The sequence below is a fragment of the Tubulanus polymorphus genome, chromosome 12 (genome assembly GCF_964204645.1).
Source record: "Tubulanus polymorphus chromosome 12, tnTubPoly1.2, whole genome shotgun sequence".
In the NCBI taxonomy this organism is placed as follows: Eukaryota; Metazoa; Nemertea; class Palaeonemertea; order Tubulaniformes; family Tubulanidae; genus Tubulanus; species Tubulanus polymorphus.
In genome coordinates this window covers 47,928-70,708 of record NC_134036.1, presented here as the reverse complement: position 1 = coordinate 70,708, position 22,781 = coordinate 47,928, and the positions used below count along the sequence as shown (strand labels likewise).

The window sequence follows — 22,781 nt, the reverse complement described above, 5'->3', positions numbered from 1 at the left end:
AACATTCCCGCAGTTTCTACAACCATCATCAACATCCATTAAAACTATTATAAAAAAACATCAATCGACGCGCGAGTATCTATAATTCATCGGGAACAATAAAAACAAAAACAGCAATAAACTGAATGAGCAGCACTTTACAACACATAGCGCACGTATTTCAGTATTTCACTTTTTTTACCTTCATGAAGTGAAATCCATAGCAACCTTCCGGTAAACAGATAACTATATCATGATAATAAATCCTCGATGTTCCATAATCTGACGGATACTGTATATCCACTAGGATAAAGGATGAATGTAAGGATATCCTAGTTAGATTACGGAGACGGTTAGCGGCTGAGTGTGATGGCAGCAGCTTCTACCAGTTCACCACCAGCTGATAGTGCCGTGTGACTGTATGACGCGACACACTGAGTGAACAGCAGTTCCTGCCAATATTTCATCCTTCTCCTGCTAACCGTTCATACATACGCTTCACTCAATCTTAGCGCCTTGAAGTATGATCATATTTGCATCGGGAAAAAAAAAACTTAACCGATAACCAGTTTGCAGTCGCTAGCAACATTCCTCGAACAACAAGGATGCGGCATGGCAATTGTGCCTATATAGTTTGGCATTTAAATTTTCAAGTGTGGGTTTGTTTCTCCTATTTGACAATATGTCAGTATAGAAACCGGTTTAGAGTTAATGCGAGAAGATGAAATATTGTGAATTTCTAATAAAAAGACGATTGTGCGAAAACCCACAATATAAATCTAAACAACTGCTTTTCTTCATTGCTGACGTAACCATCTCCAGCACTTCATTTTCAAATAAACTCTGAAGATGGGTTGAACTATAGTCCACCCGAAACGAAGTTAGGAAATTTCAGAAATCTCAGACTGGAAATCTCAGATATATTTACAAAGATGGTGATGTCGATGCTGCCAAAACTTCATTCTTTAACCAATAAATGAAGATGGTGCATTGAGCTGAACTGATAGGAAACAGTGTTCATAATAAAACTGACAGTTAACTGAACTCTAGAAAAACCTGTGAGTTAGTCTCTGTGAGTGTCTGTGAGTCTCTGTGAGTCTCTGTGAGTGTCTGTGAGTGTCTGTGAGTGTCTGTGAGTCTCTGTGAGTCTCTGTGCGTCTCTGTGAGTCTCTGTGAGTCTCTGTGAGTCTCTGTTATTAGTAAATTGAATTCCACCAGTACTGGCATTGGTATTGGCACTGATATTGGCACTGGTATTGGTAATGGTACTGGTGTTGGTAATGGTATTGGTATTGGTATTAGTATGTCGCGTCGTGTCGTGATGAACTGAGCTGAAACCGATAAGACAGATCAGTATGAAGGTATTTTTTTACCCAGTACACAGAGCGATGTAGGCTCAGTTATCTGCGTCTGACACAGGAAGTTATTTCCCCAGGTTTCGACGCCTGATAACATGACTAACAATCTATCACTGGCTGCTGCTGCTGCTGCTGCTTAAACACGCAGATTATACAATAAACTGTTTATACAATTAATGTAATGTAATGTAATTTATGTTTTCTAAAACCGCATCCTCGATATGAAGGATACACCAGTGTGATGGGGGCTGCTGAATTAACACATAAAATGCGCAACATGGAAATTAGCCTCAGTGGACAACTTGGAATAAGAACATAGACAAATCCACTACTGGAATTTGATAGAATATTCAAGTTGGGAACATGGGAAAACGATAAAAATATATTATCTGGTCAATTTCCGAATTACGTACTCAGATTTTTCTATCAGATTTTTGCGAGACAGCGTTACACACTGTGCTGAGGCGTTTTACTCTGGAGAAAAAAGGGAAATAAATCAATAAACAGAGATGCCTCGATACAAAACATGAAGCCTTACAAAAGAGTAATGTGTTAATCAAAAGACTTTATGAGCCGCGTGATACACAACATTTCATCGCATCTCAGATTGTTATCAACACATAATTCAATGTCAAGGTAAAACAAGTCTTACACACGTTAAGTGGGTGTTATTGGAGGCGGGTACATATATCATATACATATATATACTTCTCGTCCGTTCGTCTGCCATGTGACAACTGCTGCTATTGCTACTTTGTAGGCTGTAAACGTCGCAAGACATTTCATATCATATAGAACATCAAGGCATCTTGTATTTGATGGAAATATGCCGCGCGTGTATATATGTATGTGGAGTCGTGTATTCGATGGGTAATTGCATTCCGATAAATCAATGGATGATCCTGTGATGCGTGTTATACACTCAGTGAAAATAGTTATCATCGTGGACTACTAATCACAGTGGACCAGTCCTACTCTGTGGACCACTTAGTCCTCCTTAATGGGGGCCAAGTCTTAATTCCTTTCTCAGTAGAGACTAGGCCAGTAGGGATGCTCCGCTCCACGGGTCTGGACATTGGCAGCCGTTTTGTAAGAATTGGACGGCGATGAATGTTTGTATACAGCATGCAGTTTTTCGATGATGTTTATATCAATTTCCCGATGAAGAAATTCTTGAAATGTCAAACGTTTCTCAACACATGAATGCATGTTACTGTAATGACGATCTGGAAGATGATGCCAGACTGTCGTGTGCGCGCGCCGGTTCACTGTCGTGTGTGCGCGCCGGTTCACTGTGGAGAGAGAGAAATCGAATTCGTTTAATTTCGATTCGGAATTAAATCGTATAATACTGAAAACTCCTGCTCCTATTCTGATCGAAATACTCGAGGCCCGTCTTCACCAGAGAAATGTCAAGTGTCGACTCGTGTTCTCCATAGCGCGCTCTCTCCCTCTCTCTCCCTCTCTCTCCCTCTCTCTCCCTCTCTCTCTCTCTCTCCCTCTCCCTCTCTCTCCCTCCCTCCTCGACGGATAATTCAAACTTGAAGCAAGTTGACGACTAACACAGTTTTATAGATTAAATCAATTTCCTCTTTGATTTTGCCCGCAGGATATTGTGATATTTCATAATTCCTGAGATTGAGATTGAGAATTCGTTGATATATCACATCTCTTTCATTCTCTAATTCATCCTCGCTTACCAGGGTTCAATTGCCTCACTAACCCCATGGCCACAAACCCTCAATTGGTCCATGGTATTGCTCGACTAGATTTTTGAGAGGACAGGTCACCGCTAAACGGCCACCAGTCTATATATCTAAACCTGGCAAGCGAGTCTCTCATTCCGGTATATTTTATCAGTTTGTTGCTGCTCGACACGATATTAGTATCACTCACTATCTCGCTGCACTTATGACACACTATTATCTGGTTCATGTAACGGCTACATTCTAATTATGTACATGAATCTCGCAGATTCCGCGGAGAATCATATACTGAATTATATACCGAATTATATATTGAATTATTCATACAAGTTCGGGTCATTCTGGTCATAGCATCACTTATGTGTCAGTCAGTACAGAGACTCAGTACATCTACACTCATACTTGAGCGTTTTACTGGAGTCATCTTTGAGTCAAAATTAGAATTTCTAATTCAATTTACTAAGTATAAGTCATAATGTGGTAAGTCGTCACATAACTGAAGTCATCTCTTAATCTGGATAAGTCCCAATTTTCCATTTCGATAAGTCGTAGACAAACTATTCATCATCACAACTTAAACGACTTAAGGAGTTTTACACATTCTCGAGCCACTGATGTTAGAATTCTTAGAAACTATTTAGATCAGTGCTGGACCACGTTCAACAGAAACTGTGGTAAAATAATGAAGAAATGCTGCAGATTATAAACAAAAAGCCACAATCCACAAAATGCGACCACCGGATAGTTTGATGCCCGCACAAGATGGCGCGCGTTTTATGTAACGGCTGTGATACAGTGTAAAACCATCATTCCAGAATTAAGTATTGGATATGAGCGGTATCGAATCGTTTCATGCCTGATACATTCTCGCGGTGAGTTTATAATTAATTATTAATCGGATCGATGCCCACTGGTCCGGTTCGTGGTCCGATCAATACGTACATCCGGTCGCGTTCTCACGACTCTTAAACGGAAAGTCGTTTGAGCGGGAAGCTACGTCATCTAGTGCAGTTCGATTGTAACCAGCATCAGTGGGCAATTCCATGACACGAGAGAGAACTGGGGGAGTGACGTCACTTACAGGTTACACTCTGTATCACAAGTCAGGTCCTGCATTCAATATAAGAAAAAAGAGCCCGGAAAAGTTTGTAGTAAAACCTCAGTATTCCTGAAGATAACTACTAAGATATAGTCGACACGTCGAAAAGATGTGAACTCAAGGAACTCAGAGTGTTTCATTAACCGTGAATTCAAGTCAGAATTTAGAGGAATCCATTGTTGATATTACAAGTATTAGATACGTCCGCATCAGGTGATCTTGGAGATTTTTAGAACCATCCTGAACACAAATATATCGATCTACGAAAAGCGTTTGATCCAGTTATCAAACTATGAGCGTAATTTACACATAGAAAAGGAAATGTTCAAATATCGTGGCGTCGTGTTTGTTATATTTCTGGATAGATCCAGATCTATTTGTCCGATTATCATCGCATATCAAACACACAACATCAAAACCATCTCCACAAACGATCGGCGCAAAGATCGCGGTTTTTTTACCGAAACTCAAACCAACTTCAAAGAGATAGACTTCAGAATAACATACATAGCTAACAGTCAAATAGCTGTTCAATAAAATCAATAATCATATTCACATTATTTATCTGATGTGTATATAGTCGGTTGTTCTTTTGTGACCACTTTCGTTTCGAAGTGAAAAGAACATTTTCTAAATGCTATTTGTTTCGTAACTAAAAGTCTCTTCGGGTATTGTAAAGAATCGATTTATCAGAAAGGGCTGTAGGGATCTGTGTTGTTGTCATTCCTCCGACGACAGTTTCTACTTTTGTTTTCGCGTTGACATTTCACCAGAAAATACTCCTTCCAACAACAACACACATAGATTTTACGACGCCTACTTCAGTTAGAAACTAGAAGCTGATTGACGTGTGATGTGTTTTGGTAACTCGCCCCCACCCCGCCGCACAATTGTTTTCCACATATCTCATTGTTTAACAACGTAGCATTTATAAACTCATCAATTGCACCACAACACACCACACTGTCAGGTAGCACCACCACCACCACACTGTCAGGTAACACCACCACACACCACACAGTCAGGTGGCATCACCACACACCACACTGTCAGGTGGCATCACCACACACCACACTGTCAGGTGGTAACACCATTCAAAGCTACCACAGTGTGAACCATGAAAAGCTGGGTGCCAACTCGGCGAAATGACGGCCACCAAACCTATGAACATTTAATTCCATTCCCAATCAGCTAAACACAGAACTCATGAAGGCAGGCAGTGGCGTAATTAAATTTGAGAAGTTCTAAGGACAGAGAACTAGCACTTTCTCCGTCTCTGTGTCCTCAGCGGTCATGAATATCTACAGCGGCACCAATTAGCTCATCTTCATCTATCCAGCACAGAATGAACCTCGGGTCTAACTTCATTAAACTTACACAACGATTTCAAACATCCTGCGAGAATCGAATTTACAAACAAATTTACATTTCATTACGAGGAAGAAGCTTTTTCTTTCATTGGATTTAGAAATTAATCAAGAAAAGACATGACACAGTGTCTCTCTCTCTCGTCCTCAGAGTTAATCAATAAATTAAGTTAAACTGATCCACCTTGCTTTGCTGCACCGCGCTGTGCTGCACAGCGCTGTGTTCCATCCTTCATTGATCCACGATTCTATCCCTTAATAATGGCTGCGAAAAATACTTCCGGCTACTCACTATGCGCGGCGGCGGCGGCGGCCATCTTGAAATAAGTCGGTGATCGAGAGGACGAATCGAAGGTGCGCGCGGTGTGATGAACGAATAAATCTGTTCAGTTCAAGTTTCCACTATATAAGCTCTCTTTAGCTCTCTCTCTCTTTCTCGGAGAGTTTTAAGTGATTAACTCCTGACATTTCAGGCTTCAAGAGGCGTAGTGTATCATCTAACACACACTCACCGCGTGAGCGAGCGATCCGCATCGATCCTCGTGTCGGTCATTCACATAGATTGAGGGTAGATTTTCTGCACTTTTTCAACTTGCTCTAAAATCGGTCAGCTTTTAGAGAACTAAACACACCAATATATAGGTCTTATTATCGCTGAAGGATTACTTAAGTGTCTAATCGGGCTTAATTTCGATAGACAAATGAAATCGACTATTTCAAGTCCAAAGGTGATTATTTTAAAAAGGTTATTGAATAAATACAGGACGCCAAACTACACCAACACGTGCGCATTGTTCTATTTTAATCATTTTCATATTGACACGAAGAGAACTAAATTGTCCACTTCAGGCAGGTGCCCTTTATATCCACACTTCTATTACTGGTGTATCGTGTAACATATCAATTTCTAAATCACTCTCATTATATAACACTCTAAAAACCTAATGGAACCTGAATATCAGCAGTTACTGAGTTTTATACTAAAAGTTGAGCTATTATTGTCAATAGCGTTAATGGTTTTGTACCAGAAAAAAACCCACGGCGACACAACGTCAACGTCAAACGCCGCCGCCGAATATAGCGCGTCGATTTGTAACGTTATGACGTATTTATTATTGGTCATATTGGTTCTGTTTCTATTGACAACTCAGAGCTGGAAACATATTGAATGAACTCGACACAATTGAATTATAGAGGAGTCTGTATATCAACCATGTATTTTATTATTCAATTAGTCATGCCGCATATCACAGTGTGACGAATCCATGTACTGTGAACACTACTGAGTCTCAAACTATGTATCAATATATCATATTGGGTAAGATTGTAGACATATACCGTCACACAGTCTGCTGGGACCAGTCTGATGACTAAAGTCTAAAGGTATTTTTGAATCTTAAGAACTTCCCCGCCGGGGTCGGTTCCATAGTTGAGATCTACCTTCCAAAACTAGGGTATAAGATTGGTCATAAGTTGTTAGAACTAAGATGGTCATAGATTGGTCTTCAGTCAGAGCTATGATTGTATAGTCAGCATTAGAAGATTAAGTATTCATGATAGGAACAGCGACATAGCTTTTAGATGATGCCGAATACGCGATCAGAAATCATCAGATAAATCCATGTTTTTATCGCTAATATACCGGTTATGATGTATCGTGTATATGAAGCTAGTAATGCTCGGGTATGTACGACACGTATATAGATGATACCCTTGAGCTATACCAGAAATTCGATTCTTTTTCCTCCATGGATCATTAGCACGAATTCATCACCGCTACACATATCAACTCTGAACTCTTGAAAGTCTATCGACTGAAACTGGAACCCGAAACGACATCACAACATTTCTAAGATAAAACCAGATGTTTCATGTTTTTGACGACGATATTTTCTTGCGTGAGGCGGAATTTTATGTGTTTATATGTCGTCTCTTAAAGCACAAGCAGACGTTACCTCAACACATTGACGTCAACGCCAGGCCGTAATTCTGTTAATATTTCTATAAAGATGCTAAATAAACTGTTTACGTGCTATTTAATGGTTATTTAATATGTGTTTGTTCCTGGTTGATGAAGTTATGGATTGCACAAATGTTCGAAACATAAGTTGTTTAAACAGTAAAATAAAGTGTTATAAGTCACGCCATGTTTGAGTGTATTTAAGAAGAGGTACCCGTAAAGGGTAATTCTCTCTCCGTCACCAGTACAGTGGACATACACAGATACCGGTTACAATATGGCCTGTTTCAGCAGGTGAGCGCATTTTCTACAATATATCTCTCGTTCTTTCGTGAACCTGTTTTGTGAATTTTTGCTATTCTTTTTCAATCTTCAGTGTAAAGGTTATGTTAGTTTTGGTAGCTGCGATTCAACTTGTTTCTGGACAAAAGGTTGCTTTGAAACCAGCGCCACCAAGTAAGTCTCATTGACGAATCAGATCTGTGTTTCACTGTTCGATTCGCCGAGATATCGTGGTCTGATATTTTACACAGGTCTCAAGTTGTTATATCGCTATGAGAACGCCAGTCGTTGTTATATCGCTATGAGAACGCCAGTCGTTGTTATATCGCTATGAGAACGCCAGTCGTTGTTATATCGCTATGAGAACGCCAGTCGTTGTTATATCGCTATGAGAACGCCAGTCGTTGTTATATCGCTATGAGAACGCCAGTCGTTGTTATATCGCTATGAGAACGCCAGTCGTTGTTATATCGCTATGAGAACGCCAGTCGTTGTTATATCGCTATGAGAACGCCAGTCGTTGTTATATCGCTATGAGAACGCCAGTCGTTGTTATATCGCTATGAGAACGCCAGTCGTTGTTATATCGCTATGAGAACGCCAGTCGTTGTTATATCGCTATGAGAACGCCAGTCGTTGTTATATCGCTATGAGAACGCCAGTCGTTGTTATATCGCTATGAGAACGCCAGTCGTTGTTATATCGCTATGAGAACGCCAGTCGTTGTTATATCGCTATGAGAACGCCAGTCGTTGTTATATCGCTATGAGAACGCCAGTCGTTGTTATATCGCTATGAGAACGCCAGTCGTTGTTATATCGCTATGAGAACGCCAGTCGTTGTTATATCGCTATGAGAACGCCAGTCGTTGTTATATCGCTATGAGAACGCCAGTCGTTGTTATATCGCTATGAGAACGCCAGTCGTTGTTATATCGCTATGAGAACGCCAGTCGTTGTTATATCGCTATGAGAACGCCAGTCGTTGTTATATCGCTATGAGAACGCCAGTCGTTGTTATATCGCTATGAGAACGCCAGTCGTTGTTATATCGCTATGAGAACGCCAGTCGTTGTTATATCGCTATGAGAACGCCAGTCGTTGTTATATCGCTATGAGAACGCCAGTCGTTGTTATATCGCTATGAGAACGCCAGTCGTTGTTATATCGCTATGAGAACGCCAGTCGTTGTTATATCGCTATGAGAACGCCAGTCGTTGTTATATCGCTATGAGAACGCCAGTCGTTGTTATATCGCTATGAGAACGCCAGTCGTTGTTATATCGCTATGAGAACGCCAGTCGTTGTTATATCGCTATGAGAACGCCAGTCGTTGTTATATCGCTATGAGAACGCCAGTCGTTGTTATATCGCTATGAGAACGCCAGTCGTTGTTATATCGCTATGAGAACGCCAGTCGTTGTTATATCGCTATGAGAACGCCAGTCGTTGTTATATCGCTATGAGAACGCCAGTCGTTGTTATATCGCTATGAGAACGCCAGTCGTTGTTATATCGCTATGAGAACGCCAGTCGTTGTTATATCGCTATGAGAACGCCAGTCGTTGTTATATCGCTATGAGAACGCCAGTCGTTGTTATATCGCTATGAGAACGCCAGTCGTTGTTATATCGCTATGAGAACGCCAGTCGTTGTTATATCGCTATGAGAACGCCAGTCGTTGTTATATCGCTATGAGAACGCCAGTCGTTGTTATATCGCTATGAGAACGCCAGTCGTTGTTATATCGCTATGAGAACGCCAGTCGTTGTTATATCGCTATGAGAACGCCAGTCGTTGTTATATCGCTATGAGAACGCCAGTCGTTGTTATATCGCTATGAGAACGCCAGTCGTTGTTATATCGCTATGAGAACGCCAGTCGTTGTTATATCGCTATGAGAACGCCAGTCGTTGTTATATCGCTATGAGAACGCCAGTCGTTGTTATATCGCTATGAGAACGCCAGTCGTTGTTATATCGCTATGAGAACGCCAGTCGTTGTTATATCGCTATGAGAACGCCAGTCGTTGTTATATCGCTATGAGAACGCGCCAGTCGTTGTTATATCGCTATGAGAACGCCAGTCGTTGTTATATCGCTATGAGAACGCCAGTCGTTGTTATATCGCTATGAGAACGCCAGTCGTTGTTATATCGCTATGAGAACGCCAGTCGTTGTTATATCGCTATGAGAACGCGCCAGTCGTTGAAGTTGCGAACGATATTTTCACAGTTTATTGATATAAGAATTTCATAGAAAGTTAATCTGGGGCCGGTTTCATAGTCGAGACTTAAGTCCAAAAGTGGTCTTAAATCTTAAGACTGGTCTTAAGCTGCTAGATTAGCTATATAACTAAAATAGTCTTAGACTAGTCTTAAGTCTAAGTAATGACTATGACACCGGCCCCTGAAAGTTAGTTTTCATCTCACAACGATCACAAGTTGTTTTTGACAGATGTAACCTGCTGGATACGAGGTGACCCGCATATGAAAACATTCATCAATGTTACGATCACGGATCAAATGGAAAGTTATGGAACATTAGCTCGTCATGAGAGTAAGAAGATCTGCGACGGAATGAGATTCTATGTGTTCGCTGATTTCACAAATCTCGACCCCCCAACTGTTAATGTCACTTATTTGACCGGGGTTCGAATAATCGCCCATGATCTGAACGCTGATGAAGGCGTCACTTTATTATTCAGAGGAACGAAAGTATTCAAAGTACGTATAACATGGGTTTGGGCCCTACCTCACCGGGTTTGGGCCCTACCTCACCGGGTTTGGGCACTGTCTGGCTACCCTACCTCACTGGGTTTGGGCACTGTCTGGCTACCCTACCTCACCGGGTTTGGGCACTGTCTGGCTACCCTACCTCACTGGGTTTGGGCACTGTCTGGCTACCCTACCTCACTGGGTTTGGGCACTGTCTAACTACCCTACCCCACCGGGTTTGGATTGATACTTTAAGTAAGTATGGGCGAAGCGATATATAAATATAGAAGTAATGAAGGTAAATTGATGCACAATACATTCACCATTCATCCTATTCCAGACTGACTATACTAAAAGTTCAGGAGGCACGTACAGATTGGATAACATCAAGTGGATGGCTGGTAGATTCGCTAAAGAAGAAATACCCATCACCCCAAAGACTCCTCTGAGTTTCCTCTCCAACCAGTTAACAGTCACTAAAGACAGGAACGGTGTCATTGAAGCTACTACTGATAAATGTGCCTTCAAAGTTACCTATGATCACTCACGCACGTTCACTGAAGTCACATTCCCTCTAGTCGACGAAGGCGACGCTATCGGTAAATACTTGAACTACCTTTGATAATTTAAATGTAGATATGAAATATTTAGTATTCTACAGATTTGTTTTATCGATATTTCAGGAGTCTGCGGGTTAGGTTACGACGCTTGGCGCAGAACGGTCGCGTAGATGCACAGAAGAACATACGTGAATGATGATGCAAAATACAGATCCTTGAAACAAAATCCTGTCATCAAAACTGTCAATACTTAGAGATATATCACTGTTTGAAATATCTTCGAAATAAATAGTAGCATAATCTACATTATATCACTGTTTGAAATATCTTCGAAATAAATAGTAGCATAATCTACATTGTCTATGTTGTTATTTGTCAGGTTGTGGTTTGTAGTTTTTCTGAACGGTGTATTGATAGTAGACGGAGTGGGCAGACACAGATCCAGGGTACGCAGTATTGGTGAGACAATTGAGGGCACTCGCGAACTATGCTATGCACTATGCTCTTCGTGTATTAAACACCAGAGATGTGAAACCAATAGAGGGGCTGGTAGAAATTCTAGGAATTCTACGCATGGCATTTAGAGACTTTTTGAGACTTACAGATGATGAAACGCGCCGTCAGAAATATGGTTGGGTAATACGCGATATACGACGTGAATTCGCTCCTGATGGATGTGATACAGTCGTTTCTTCGATACAGCAGTAGAACATGGACGCAGCCTCGATTCGGCAACCAGATGCAGTAAACAGTGTCGCTGATATATCGCGGCATGGATGAACGTATGACCAGACTGAGAGATTGTTGATTTCAGCCGATGATGAAAAGACTCCCGTGTATCTAGAAATGGATAGCACCTAGTGCACAGAGTTCCTCAGTATCTGGGGCACCTATTTCACAGAGTTCCTCGGTATCTGGGGCACCTAGTGCACAAAGTTCCTCAGTATCTGGGGCACCTAGTGCACAGAGTCCATCAGTATCTGGGGCACCTATTTCACAGAGTTCCTCGGTATCTGGGGCACCTATTTCACAGAGTTCCTCGGTATCTGGGGCACCTAGTGCACAGAGTTCCTCGGTATCTGGGGCACCTAGTGCACAGAGTTCCTCAGTATCTGGGGCACCTAGTGCACAGAGTCCATCAGTATCTGGGGCACCTATTTCACAGAGTTCCTCGGTATCTGGGGCACCTAGTGCACAGAGTTCCTCGGTATCTGGGGCACCTAGTGCACAGAGTTCCTCAGTATCTGGGGCACCTAGTGCACAGAGTTCCTCAGTATCTGGGGCACCTAGTGCACAGAGTTCATCAGTATCTGGGACACCTAGTGCACAGAGTCCATCAGTATCTGGGACAGAATATCATTTTCACTAGCTTCACTTACGCCATGAAAACTTATGTAAATTATTTTTCCCCTGACTTTTAGTTTTTTCCCGATTATCCTGATTTACTGGTTAGTGGAGCCACCCTGAGATATTGATTTACTGGTTAGTGGAGCCACCCTGAGATATTCGCATGCAGCAACTATAAAGAATGTCGACACCGTTTTATAAAGACTTACCGTCTTTGGTCCGAACATCATGATGACGGCCCTACGGATCGGTGTTTCTGTCGTCGATTCAGTAGGAGTAGCTGAATTAACCGTCACTAGTGATGACGTCATCATAACCGAACAGGCTAATAGTTAGATTTCTTTTATCGTCAGTTTCGGTTTTAAACTCGCAACTCGCAGTGGTGTTCTAAACTCACAATTCGCAGTGGTGTTCTAAACTCACAATTCGCAGTGGTGTTCTAAACTCACAATTCGCAGTGGTGTTCTAAACTCACAATTCGCAGTGGTGTTCTAAACTCACAATTCGCAGTGGTGTTCTAAACTCACAATTCGCAGTGGTGTTCTAAACTCACAATTCGCAGTAGTTTTCTAAACTCACAATTCGCAGTGGTGTTCTAAACTCACAATTCGCAGTGGTGTTCTAAACTCACAACTCGCAGTGGTGTTCTAAACTCACAATTCGCAGTGGTGTTCTAAACTCACAACTCGCAGTGGTGTTCTAAACTCACAACTCGCAGTGGTGTTCTAAACTCACAATCCGCAGTGGTGTTCTAAACTCACAATTCGCAGTGGTTGATTGAAAACTCATCGGCACCAGATTAAACTTATGCGTCAAAAATTACGCAGTCACTCGCGATTCTAAATGTATTTTACTCTAATAACAATCGAATCTCGGCAACAATTGAATCAACTTCTACCCGGGGCTTGATTGAACTTCCAAGATGGCTACCGTCGCATCTTGTGACAGTGATATTTGCGGCAAATCCTATGATATTTACAAGTATGAAATCAGCCTCCCGATTCGTCAAACTTACGACAGAAAATTAAATCTACAAAAAACCTACAACGCGTCCACAATGAACCTAATGACTTTTCATTTTAACCTAGAATCGCAGTGGAAAATCGAAGTGAATTGGTTTGTGATAATTAATTTGTGAAATGTGTTCTTATTGCTAGAACTTGACGAGTAGAATCACAACCACCGCCGCCATCACGAGTAACAACTCTCAAGTGAGCAACTAGTACAACTTGATTTAATTGAATTTCCCTTTCGATAAAAAAGAAAAGACCATAATATCCAGTTGTGATGAAATTGAAAACGAAGGAAACCAAGATGACGATGAAATTGAGAAAGAAGAACGAAAAGAATGACGATGATGAACGTGAAAAAAGGAGGAAAACCAAGATAACAATGAAAGTGTTGAAATAGGATTAACAAGATTACGATAAAAATGATAAGATATTGATGATTATGTTATGTTACAGCGATCCTCGATTTGTCTATACGACGACGAGAGACTGTGTGTAACAGCTGTATGTGTGTATGGGAGATCTGTAACTAATGCAGGTCCCAATGTGACCATATCTACCATTCAAATGATGACTAAACCCGTAATCCGGTGACATTGTCCAGGCACTAACCACTTACTACAAACAGCACTGTTCTACCACTACATACAAACATTTACACTAAAAACCCACAGATTGACGTATAGATTAAAATCCATCTGAATCTGAAATGAGTGAGGTTTGCTTTTTCGCGAAGTAACCGATCAACTATCGTTCATAGATATGAAATAATAGCAGCACTAATTCACTGATTGCCGGCAATTCGAGCCCAGTGAAAAGTTCAGCAAAAAGCTAATGAGCCTATAATGCGCGGAGTAAGCGACATCAATTAGTTTTTGATGAAGTATCAATATCCGTGATAACAGTAATAGATAATTGATTCAGCGAGTGAGTCGTTGAGAGAAAGAGGCTTCAGTTCTCAGTGATGCGCTGTTTATAGAACTAACACGATGTATTCGTAATCTCCTTATTTCAAACATTTATTAATCTAAATCACAACAACTGGAAACAATATCAACAGAGTCGGTCGTGATCTAAATACAGATAAAAGAGAAAGATGGAAGAGGTTTTTGTTTATTCCCTAAAGTACCAGAAATCTGTGGAGTCCAGCATAAATTGATGATGCTAGACGAATAGATACGGTTAGCATAGCGGATGTTGCTGCTAATGTGGAATCAGCTAAAGACAATGATAACTGATGCCAACCACATGTAATCTTTATATTACATTAATGAGACTCATAGACAGTAACGAGAATAGTAAACCAACTGTTGCACACCCGAGATAAGACACAGTCTTCCTAGAGATAGCTGTTTTTCGCAGAAGCGTTACTGTCTCAAAGCGTCGATAGGTTTCCGAGTCAAAAAGTAAAAAACGTCTATTAACGGTATTTCTGAGGAAACCGGAGGAATAGAGGAAGACATTAATTTCCTGTTCTAATGAGAGCTTCGGGAAGAAACGAACGCGCCTTAAATTAAACGTAATTACGAAATTATTACAGGAGCCTCATCAGGTTCATTAAAGCTTCAATCAGAGATAAAGTTGTCCCTCTAGACAACACTATAAACATCTTTATATTCACGCGAAGTATCTTTGAATATATAGACCTCACATGCGCCAGTAATAATGTAAAGAAAAATATCAAATACACTATTCCCTAACGAAATATACCCCTCCAACACAGTACAAATATACCCCTCCAACACAGTACAAATATACTCCTATCCGATACAACTAAGCTATTTTAAGTACGTTATACTGTTTTGGTCATAACCGCTACGAATTATTCAACTATTTAACCACAAATATCTCGTCTATTAATAATGGACTAAAGAATCTATCCACAACTATTTAACTCTGCTGAGAGAACTGCCAGATTTCTTAAAAAAGGAAAATCAGAAAAATTTTGAAAATACTTATTGTAACAGTAATAAGACTAGACTTAATCCTTATCCGCTTCCTCGCAATATATTACTAATCCGTTTAAAACCTGGCTGATTAATGAATATATTTATGTAGATTAAATCCGCTATATAAATAATTAGTAAATAATCCCGGGTCTATCAGTGACTGCGCGCTGATTGAATACACGTGTTGCTCAATCCTGTCGTCTGTTCTCACTGGAGCCATGACGAGACGATAAACAAACCCCAACACGAGGCTATCGATCTCGTTAAATCTCGCAGTTAGGTCACGTGCGGCGAGAATATATAACACATATTATAGAACGCATCGAGATGAAGCTGTAAACAGACGATCTGAATTCAGAAGCGGCAGCAAACAAATCATCATTAAACATAGTGACATTAGACCGACCGGGGGTGGCCGACCGACCGGGGGTGGCCGACCGGGTGACTGACGGACCGACCGACCGACCGGGTGACCGATCGACGGACCGACCGACCGACCAGGTGACCGATCGACGGACCAACCAACCGACCGGGTGACCGATCGACGGACCGACCGACCGATCGACGGACCGGGTGGCCGATCGACGGACCGACCGACCGACCGGGTGGCCGATCGACGGACCGACCGACCGATCGACGGACCGGGTGGCCGATCGACGGACCGACCGACCGACCGACCGGGGGTGACCGATCAGTACTCTGTCACCCCCTGCTGGGAATATTCTACATGTAGTTTGATTTCCACATTGGACACGTATTCAACCTCTTCCCGGGAGTCCTCAATCACAACCAGTTGAATTCTTTCCCTTCTCTCTCTTTCGTTGATGCAGTTTGTGAAGCTGGTGTTATTTTCAACACGCACGCTGTTTGTTCATTGCGCGTGCGCAAACGGCCGACCGTTAAATTCAAATGTTCGAATAATGAGAGATTCATTGAAATGAATTCGAACTTTCTCTCTTCAATCACTAGAGGGGAAATTCCCAACTGATTTATGACACGTCCCAAAGTGCTACTCGATTTTTCATTTCACCTTTTACTTCAGGGATGAGGATAATTTGATAACGTCAGTGTTCAATACATGCAGCTCATACTAGAGACGGTTTGCAGGAGGACACACAGACTACAGGTCCTCTCCTCATACTAGAGACGATTTGAAGGAGGACACACAGACTACAGGTCCTCTCCTCATACTAGAGACGATTTGAAGGAGGACACACAGAGTACAGGTCCTCTCCTCATACTAGAGACGGTTTGCAGGAGGACACACAGACTACAGGTCCTCTCCTAATACTAGAGACGGTTTGAAGGAGGACACACAGACTACAGGTCCTCTCCTCATACTAGAGACGGTTTGGAGGAGGACACACAGACTACAGGTCCTCTCCTAATACTAGAGACGGTTTGAAGGAGGACACACAGACTACAGGTCCTCGATTCTGAAATATAGGACTGGCAACCTCTGTAAAGTGCTATCAGTAACAAGTTGAACTTTTCAGCAATATTTCATCGAAACATGAAAGAAAATGTTCAAATTAATCAGTAATCGACAGTCTGTAAGATCCCCAGTAACATCTTTCATATTCCTGTATGTATCAAACAAATTATATCAGTATTTCTTGTTATAGTACTGAAAATGAGGAGCAGTTGGAGAAGCTCTGGTAATCCCAATACATGTCGCTCATAAAGATGGTTTGGAGGAGGACACACAGACTACAGCTCCTCGATCCTGTCTAATACCAGTTCTACAAACAGTTTCTCTACTACACTTACACAACTAATTAACTATTGATTTATGTTTTCAAAAACAATAGCCGAAGAACAGCCGAGTGAGCTGATCTGCTTGCAGTAGATGAAGCGGAGGTAATGCGTGCAGTTAATGTGAAATCAAACAAAAACCAATCCGGAATTGGTCATTTATCAATATTACGATTGAGGCAAGTTGAAGTAATATGTGCGATTCACGAGCACAGCCGAATGTCTCAGACAAACACGCACAGCTATATAACACCGAGTAGGAAACGTGTTTGAAGTGTGGCGTCATTCAGTAGAAATGATGTTGTATTGATAGCGAAATGTCTCGGCACGACCGGCCTGTCACTCGTCACAGAATACCCCCCCGCAAACATATACTCCTTATTTCCTATTTCGTGCCAACAGTGCGAGTCGTTTCAATGTGGACGATGTCTTATTTGACTTTTGTCCGAAGCATAAATTAGTTTTATTGATCGGATGTGACAGCTGTGAAAAAATAGGAGCCAGAATATTGTACGAGGAATTACTGAAAGTATTGGCCAATCGGCATCGAAGAAGTCAAATTTAACTGACCAATCGTGGTTAAACAAGCACCAAAACAACCAATCAACGATAATTTAGATGATTCGAAGTTTGTGAGATGAGTAGATAGGACAGGGCACAATAGTAAACTCAGTGATGGAGGCTTTGGGGTTAAGCTGGATAAAAACTACTGGCTTATACAGCAACAGCAGCAGCAGCAGCAGCAGCAGCGAAATTATGCAAATACACATTCAGTCAGGCAATAAGAGTCGTTGTGAATAGGGAGCGACAGAAACCAAATACTTAGTCAACAAATCCGTTATATATTACAGCATAGAATGTGCCGAGAATAGCTATTCATACTTCCAGCATGTATTCCTCCACACAATCTTAAGACGGTTCAGTTCCAAAGTGTTGAGGCTCAATACGGCTTTGATATGAAAGGTGTATAGAACCATTGGTCTTATGAATTATGCATCATGCTAATAATAACGTATATGTACTGTTAGTATCGACCAGCAGACCGTATCGATACTAAACAACATCTGGTAGTTTTTATATGAGGTTTGAGGTTACTATATATATTCCATCGATGAAGCTAAACTATGTTTGGATAAAGATGAATATTAGATATAAATGCTGCAAATGAATAGAATATTGAATTCATTTAAATGACAACATGGAATATCGACAAGAATTACTTACCGATTGTACTTACCATAGACAACAGAAACTAAACTACCTGAAACCAATCTTACCTAAAAAGAGAAATAAAATAGAGGATTTAAAGTTTGAATCAATGTTAAAATAAAGTCATTGTTAGATGATGAAAATGGTGTGTGTGATGTGGAAGTAGAACTGATAGAAACGAATGTATGATTTCTTCTATACTGAGACTGATTCAGGAACGATCTGTATTTCTGAGGAGTGTCCCAGTGAAAGAGAGAGGACCGGGGTATTAACTTCAATCATTTGTATGGATACATCATTAACCTCACCATCATTAACCTCTATAGTATTCCCGCTCATTCCCGCAGTATGCACAATGACAAAGCAGCTTTTTGCGCAAGACTAAGAAACTGATTTGCATTAAGTAAGAAACTGATTTGCATAAGGAAACTTGACTTATACTCTTCAGTGAGTACAAGTAGAATAGACCCTCAACTTCAAATTGGTGCCACATGTACACGGCCCTCGCTTGCCACGTAAAATCGAAATTGAGATAAAGTTCATTACAAGCTAATTTGCATATCAACTCGGAGTCATGAATATTCATGAAGTTCTCGCTTCGTGCGATACAACTATATTTGCATATTGTAGTAATCAGGGCGACCGTTCTCTTAAATAAAACCTGATAAGTTCAACGACTCAATTTCTTATATTGTTTTTAACTTCATTTGCATGAAAATCTCATCACACGCAGACGGTTATGATAATAGCTCGCTATTGGTGGTTGCCAGGGTTGCGTGCACTGCATTAGAGCTGATAATTTATATGTGTTACCGCTGCGGATTGAGAGTTGACAACAAACCTATAAAAAATAATATGTGAACTGATTTGCATAATTGTCGAAGCGGCGGAATATAGTGTACCGGAGACGGATGCGGAATAAAAAAACTTCATTTAACATTCGTCTGAAAACAAGACCAGCAGAGCAGCAGACAGACAGAGTGATGTGTCATCTTCTCCTGGTAGAGACTACTGGTTACATGTTTTTTGCAAAAGAATATTATCTGTTCCATGCGACTGATACTCATCTCAGTATTTAGAATTAACAAGTATAAACCGACAGTTGATATCAAAACGTTTTATTGAGTTTTGACTAAACTCCAACAATAGGGAAACCAAAATGAAAACTATAGGTTTTCACTAATTATTTGTTCCATTTTTTTCGAGCATAAAACTAAATAAGACAATGTTGTTATTGTGTGCGAAGTCTTCTGTTTTTGACAATGATAGGAGTTTGGAAGTAAAGTGATAATCGATGAATATTGATGATGATTTGAACGATTTGAACTCGTTGCCTAAGACACAGCTGTCAATAGACACAACCGTTAATAGTTACTAATGTCATTTTGATGATTTCATCAAATCTACGTCATCATTCTCTGTTCTCGGCTTGTTGTTGCGCCCTATAATATTCTGAAGGTGGTATTACTAGAATTCCGAGTTTCATAATTTTCATGTTCTTGCTTCCCCGAAAGATCCATTTTCTGATGATGGTCTACCCCGGTACTAGGAATCAGAATTCCTGGCAAAGAGCCAGGTGATAAGAAATTCCTGTAATCAGAGAGAATGTTAAAGGGGGTATTATTAGTATTTAGAGTGAATAGTCACCTCAAAGCTGACTGGCTGACTGACGTTTTTTTTTGGATACTCCGATTGTTTTGTCGAAACTGGCTGCGATTAAAGCTACATTTTCTATAATTTTTGATCGATATTTTCCGTATCCGATTGAAACCTGTTTAATATTATTAACAGCAGCAGCAGCAACATCAGCTGCTCGGCGGTGGTGCTTGTATTTGGCGTCTCCGGAGTCGATTCCCGGAGAGAAATATGTCATTAAAATAGCGAATTTAATCTGCATTTAATCCTCGCGTGAGTATAGGAGAAATAATCGATCATATTCTGCTTCAGAGAATCTAATCCCCGGAACACACCGCCGTGCTGCAGCCGGTTTACTCCGAGTTCATCAATGCCGGTTGTGGTGGAGGTGACACATTTCTCGGAGCCTATAATTTGTGTTCGTATCACCGCGCGTATACACACTCTACTGCGAACCACGTGATAAAACCTGATCGAGACGGAAACGATCAAAGTCGATCTACGAAGACTTTATTTGCGCGCGACGATTTTTTACACCGTCGAAAGGAGAAGAGCTGTCAGCAGACGACAGAATCAATAAACGAGGTTAATCAGTTGATAAAATACTCCAACATGGCCGCAAAGCAGTCATATGCACTATGTTTGCTCGGTATTTGTCGATAAATAGGATTGGATCTATGACCTAGTTCTCTGTCTATCGATCGAGGAATCTCCGAGTTAACTAAAACCGAGACAACTGAAGCGAGAGTTCCACTTTCCGCGGAATCCTATTATTTCAAGTACATTTGAAATGTCAGCACAGAAGAGAACTACTGCTGGTTGTTAATTAATGCTTCGTCAATAGAAAAATTCTCAGCCAGTCCCCGATTGTCATGTTCTATCTGAACTATTAATCAGCCTGCCGAACGAGCTGCGGCAGCTGAGGGAATTGATGAGGCAATCTGTGTAATATCCATTTAGAGTATTAGTTTTATTGATATTGATTTGTCTTATGATCGTGAGACGGGGGAGACAGCGAGAGACAGCGAGTGACAGCGATAGACAGCGATAGACAGCGACTAAAGACGGAGAGACGAGTCATGTTTTATTCAAGGATCAACGAATAAAAACGGTCCGCTTCATCGTGACTGGTGCTGCCACCTTCACTATACTACATGAACTATTTCTATTTGATAAATGCTGCTATGCGTACATACGATTATATTTTACGGGGGTCGTTGATAACGAGAGGAAGTTAAACAGACTTAATGTGTGTCACGATCTCTCGTATTCAATCAACTGTAAATAAATCGATCGATAACTCATCGCTATTTAATCTCAATCGTATTCGATAAATATCGTCATATTGATGATATCTCGAAATCAATAATCAATCATTATAGGATTTCTTGGTTTACATCAGGAATCCACTACAGCAATCTACAGACTCCACTCGTTTCAACAAGGTTCCACTAGTTTCCACTAGATTCCACAAGTTTCCACATCAGTGGTTTCATTTAATGCAAATAATTGACGTTAATACCGGAAGTGGCTTTAAACCAATCACCGTTAATCTAGAGGAATCTCGTGAATAAACGACGAGTCGGAACCGCAACTGATAAAATCACGAAACCGTAAAATTAGCACCAGTTTCTCCACAAAGGAAGTGTCGACACGAATCTCGGAGTCGATGTTGATAGTCGGTAATCACCGCGAAACCACGTATTGATTTAGCAGCTGTTGTTTTTGTCGACTCGATTCAGACTACGACGGGAAGGTGTTAGTTCGAGTCCCGGTTCGGTGACACCGTGTCAGTTTATCATCGCGCGACACACCGGAAACACCGTTCGGCTTATCGCGCCGTTTGTGTTGTTAGCTTTGGATGAAGCATGAAATAGAACTGGGTTCTGTTATTGGCTAGATACGTCTCTCCTTTCGCAGATTTGCGTTCGCGAAACTAAATAGAAAATATTTCGAATAAAAATTATCTGAGTGTTACCAAGGTAATAGTTGCCATGTTTACCAAACACTCGGTAAATGACGAGACATGTTGACGGAAATAGCTTAAAACACATCGGTAGCAGCAGCAGCAGCAGCGGATGAGAGACGGATGCTGGAAAGAAGATGCAGATGAATCATGAAGGTTAATTTCCCCTGGTGACAGGATTCGGAACTAATTTAGCGGTAACATCACGAGATATCGCTATATTGTTTATGGCGTCGTGAACACTTCCAATAGTAGACATTGTCAACTCAAATAAACTCACATGTATCTGCAGGGATTAACGAACACTAATCCGCAGGGATTAACGGACACTAATCTGCAGGGATTAACCTATTTCATCCCTCACTCTATGCAGATATCATCCCTTTATTATCCGGAATTGATTTCAGCTAAATTTCAGAACTTGTCCCCGGACAAAAGCCGCAGTTAGGTGGAAATTACAGAAATCCACTGGCAGAAGATTGAAGCCCCATAAGCGATGATGTCCGTGGTACCTGCTAGGTAAGATGCTGTCCGTAGTACCTGCTAGGTTGGATGGTATATGTGGTACCTGGTGGGGATCCAGGTGCCAAGGGTCTGAGATTGATTGATGGTATGTCTACTACACACACACATGCCACAGCCTGCACCGACATCCTCACATGCCGCAACTGATGCTGTAATTAACTCAGATTTATTTTCCATATCTAATTAAACTACTGTTTTATGAAGACCGGTAATTAGTGTCACCCGGTGACCGGTAATTAGTGTCACTCTAGTGGTAACAGATTTACCAGATTCTGTACAACAACAGTAACAGCAGTAACAGCAGTAACAGCAGTAACAGTCTCTTCTTAGTCACCAACATGAACAGGTAACAATGAAAC

At 41.1% G+C, this 22,781-nt stretch overlaps 2 protein-coding genes across 2 annotated transcripts in view; one reads left to right on the top strand and one right to left on the bottom strand.

Moving 5' to 3' along the window:
• LOC141913944 (voltage-gated inwardly rectifying potassium channel KCNH7-like) overlaps positions 1–276 on the bottom strand; it is a 31,401-nt gene extending 31,125 nt beyond the window's left edge. Inside the window, exon 1 of the mRNA XM_074805170.1 lies at positions 182–276. Coding sequence (XP_074661271.1) covers positions 182–187 — 6 coding nt within the window. The 5' untranslated portion in view covers positions 188–276. The remainder of the gene's footprint in view (positions 1–181) is intronic.
• Positions 277–7,613: 7,337 nt separating this feature from the next.
• Positions 7,614–11,330, top strand: LOC141914035 (uncharacterized). The gene is made up of 5 exons (XM_074805283.1): positions 7,614–7,763; positions 7,846–7,925; positions 10,207–10,475; positions 10,807–11,065; positions 11,150–11,330. Exons 1-5 carry the CDS (start codon positions 7,747–7,749, stop codon positions 11,194–11,196), a joined length of 672 nt encoding a protein of 223 aa, XP_074661384.1. The 5' UTR covers positions 7,614–7,746; the 3' UTR covers positions 11,197–11,330.
• The last annotated feature ends 11,451 nt before the right edge of the window (positions 11,331–22,781 follow it).

Coding starts and splice junctions, on each gene's coding strand:
- LOC141914035 (XM_074805283.1), top strand. Junction 7,926..10,206: donor TTTGAAACCAGCGCCACCAA/GTAAGTCTCATT, acceptor TGTTTTTGACAG/ATGTAACCTGCTGGATACGA. Junction 11,066..11,149: donor CGACGAAGGCGACGCTATCG/GTAAATACTTGA, acceptor TCGATATTTCAG/GAGTCTGCGGGTTAGGTTAC.